The sequence below is a fragment of the Orbicella franksi genome, chromosome 6, assembly GCF_964199315.1.
Source record: "Orbicella franksi chromosome 6, jaOrbFran1.1, whole genome shotgun sequence".
Taxonomy (NCBI): domain Eukaryota; kingdom Metazoa; phylum Cnidaria; class Anthozoa; order Scleractinia; family Merulinidae; genus Orbicella; species Orbicella franksi.
Genome location: NC_138150.1, coordinates 15516691 through 15519355, shown reverse-complemented (window position 1 = coordinate 15519355; position 2665 = coordinate 15516691). Strand labels below are relative to the sequence as shown.

General features: G+C 40.9%; 1 protein-coding gene across 1 annotated transcript; it reads right to left on the bottom strand.

Moving 5' to 3' along the window:
• Positions 1-82: 82 nt before the first annotated feature.
• Positions 83-2597, bottom strand: LOC145489805 (small ribosomal subunit protein uS5). The gene is made up of 6 exons (XM_081468860.1): positions 2545-2597; positions 2066-2200; positions 1668-1757; positions 1265-1546; positions 957-1116; positions 83-297 (listed from the first exon to the last, which is right to left on the bottom strand). Exons 2-6 carry the CDS (start codon positions 2195-2197, stop codon positions 128-130), a joined length of 834 nt encoding a protein of 277 aa, XP_081324986.1. The 5' UTR covers positions 2198-2200; positions 2545-2597; the 3' UTR covers positions 83-127.
• Between the last annotated feature and the right edge of the window lie 68 nt (positions 2598-2665).

Here is a 2665-nt window from a genome sequence, read left to right as displayed (position 1 = left end):
TGTTATTGTTGTGGAACACCAATACGGCTGCCATCACATCAGTAAGTCAGCAGCAGATTAGCAAGATTAATCACACAATAAGTTTACATCTTTTGTGACTTTTATTTCAGCTTTTCTTTGCTTTCTTTTACTGTTGTTTTATGGCTTGTTCCTTGGCAACCACTCTCTGTCCACTTTGGTTTTTTGCCAGGAAGTCTGTAAACTCCTGGTATGGAGTCTTGGTAAACACAGTCTCCTTCCACATGTCAGGGGTCAAATAGCTGTAGGTCTTAGAGATGGCTGCAAAGGTAGCTTTGGCTGAAAACAAACAAAAAGTAACGTTAGTCACAAATCAACACCAAATTAAATTATTATTAGTACAAAAAGACCATTCTAGTCCAAAGAACAAGAGGTTTTAGATGGCTTAGATTTATACTCTGTCCATGAAGAAATACAGGGGATTGCTACTACTTCTGCTAAGATAGGACGCTACTCCAATACAGCAAGCATTCTGTCCAGCTTTACTAATGATAAACTGATACAGACTTATAACTCCTAGCCAGAGCTCACACCCACAACTGTACGATCTAGAATCCAGTGCAATTATCAGTTTTGAGTAGACCCAAAAAATCCTTAAGTATAAATTAGCTCTGACACAAAGATCAAAGAAAGGACTCTAACTGGCTTTACAAGCGTAAAATATTTTGGAGCAAGTCTTAGGTATCCCTCCCTCCCAGGTGGTACAGTTGAACCTCTACTAAAGGCCACTTCCCAACAACAGCCACCTCTCTCCACAATGAGAGCTGGACTGGAATGGTCACCTCTCCCCACAATGGCCACAATTTTTTTGTCCCAGTAAAGAGATTTGCTCTTCACAATGGCCAGTAAACTCTGTCCCTGGGGTGGGCATTAAAGAGAGGTTCAACTGTAGTTTGGAAGGGTTATGGCACTTTGTGTACAAAATTAATTCAAATTACCAAAATTGCCAAGAGTGGCTGTCTGTCCGCGAGCTGATGTGTAACAATCCTCAATACCAGCCATCTGAAGCAGCTTCTTGGGGACTGGGGCAGACACAATGCCAGTTCCTCTTGGTGCGGGAATCAAACGTACACGTACTGAACCACATTTGCCTGTCACCTTTAATAAGTAATTGCATAAAGTCAGTCAGAAAGTCAGGGTTTTAATTTGAAGTGAGAAAATTACCTTGATATTCACTGTAACACCTCAAAAGATCAGACACATCAAAGCAACAGTATAAGAGAAGTGGATGATGGCAGTGACAAACCTTGCATGGCACAGTGTGGGGCTGACCGATCTTGTTACCCCAGTAACCACGGCGCACAGGAATGACAGACAATTTAGCAAGGATGATGGCACCACGAATAGCTGTTGCTACCTCCTTGGAGCACTTCACACCAAGACCAACATGTCCATTACTGTCTCCAATGGCAACAAAGGCCTTGAAGCGTGTACGCTGTCCTGCTCTGGTCTGTTTTTGCACTGGCATGATTTTGAGAACTTCATCTTTCAAGGCAGCCCCGAGGAAGAAGTCAATGATCTCATGCTCCTAAAACGCAAGAAGCAGGTATATGAGTCAAACTTAAATCCAAGCATAACAGGAATCACAATCTTTAACAAAAGTAACTTGCTCCTCAACATGTTATCAGTGAACAGATGCATGTGAATACCTTGATGGGAAGAGAAAAGAGGTATATCTGCTCCAAAGTTTTGATCTTCATGTCCTTAACCAAGCGGCCAAGTTTAGTCACAGGCACCCACTGAAAGTAAAGAAGGAGAGTTCACATCTAAGAGTTGAAGATCTTAAATCTTCTAACATCGATTGTTATGATCATTATTTGATATTAAACAAATTAATAACTATACTGTTAAATATTGAATTTTGAATCTTTTAAAACAGAACAAAAAAATAAATAAGCACAATTGAGCACAATTATCAAGAGTACACAAATGGATTCGATTCCATCCCCCTACGTTCAGCTGGGACAAGTGAATATGTTGACAGTCCCTTTAACATTTTCCACCATATTTATATCTTTAAGAGCAAAAGTTTCGGATATTTCTGTACCTCCTTGTCCTCGGCTTTACCCCTTCCACGACCCCGTCCCCGGCCTCGACCACGGCCTCTTCCACGGCCACGGCCGCCGAATCCTCCACGAAAACCTCCGCGAGCACCACCGGCTGGTTCCGAATCCGCCATTTGCTAGAGGAAGAAAATTCAACGATTTTCACTTTACGTTAGTTTTATGCTTTCGTTAAAGAAGATCTTTAACAAAGCTAGCCAAAGTAGCTCAACTGTTATATATTTTCATTTCCGTTAAGCTCCCCTCGTGTCACCTAGCTTCTTCAACATATACGAAAGCTTTACATATACAATGAAACTCTATAATCCATATCGTTCTAAAATCGTCGAAGAAACGATAAAAAAATTACTCAGTACTACTTAGGAATAAAGAACGATTATTTAAGGGCAGCAAATCCTTTCATAGAGACGTGTTGATAGCAGATTGAACTAGATTTTCAATCCAAAGGTCTCACCCTACTTACGTGATGTCTTTGAGCGACTGAGAAGGAAGAGAAAAGGCCGCTCTAGGTACTTATTGTAAAATATATTATGGGATGGTACACTTGCGTAATTATTTTTATGTCCTTAGGGCGGAGAAGGAGG

What these genes read in the sequence shown, in the direction of transcription:
- LOC145489805 (XM_081468860.1), bottom strand. Translation starts at nt 2,197, where the DNA reads ATGGCGGATTCGGAACCAGCCGGTGGTGCTCGCGGAGGTTTTCGTGGA. An exon ending in GTAAAGCCGAGGACAAGGAG is followed by an intron (nt 1,758 to 2,065) that starts GTACAGAAATAT and finishes CTTTACTTTCAG; the next exon opens with TGGGTGCCTGTGACTAAACT. An exon ending in CCCACACTGTGCCATGCAAG is followed by an intron (nt 1,117 to 1,264) that starts GTTTGTCACTGC and finishes TACTTATTAAAG; the next exon opens with GTGACAGGCAAATGTGGTTC.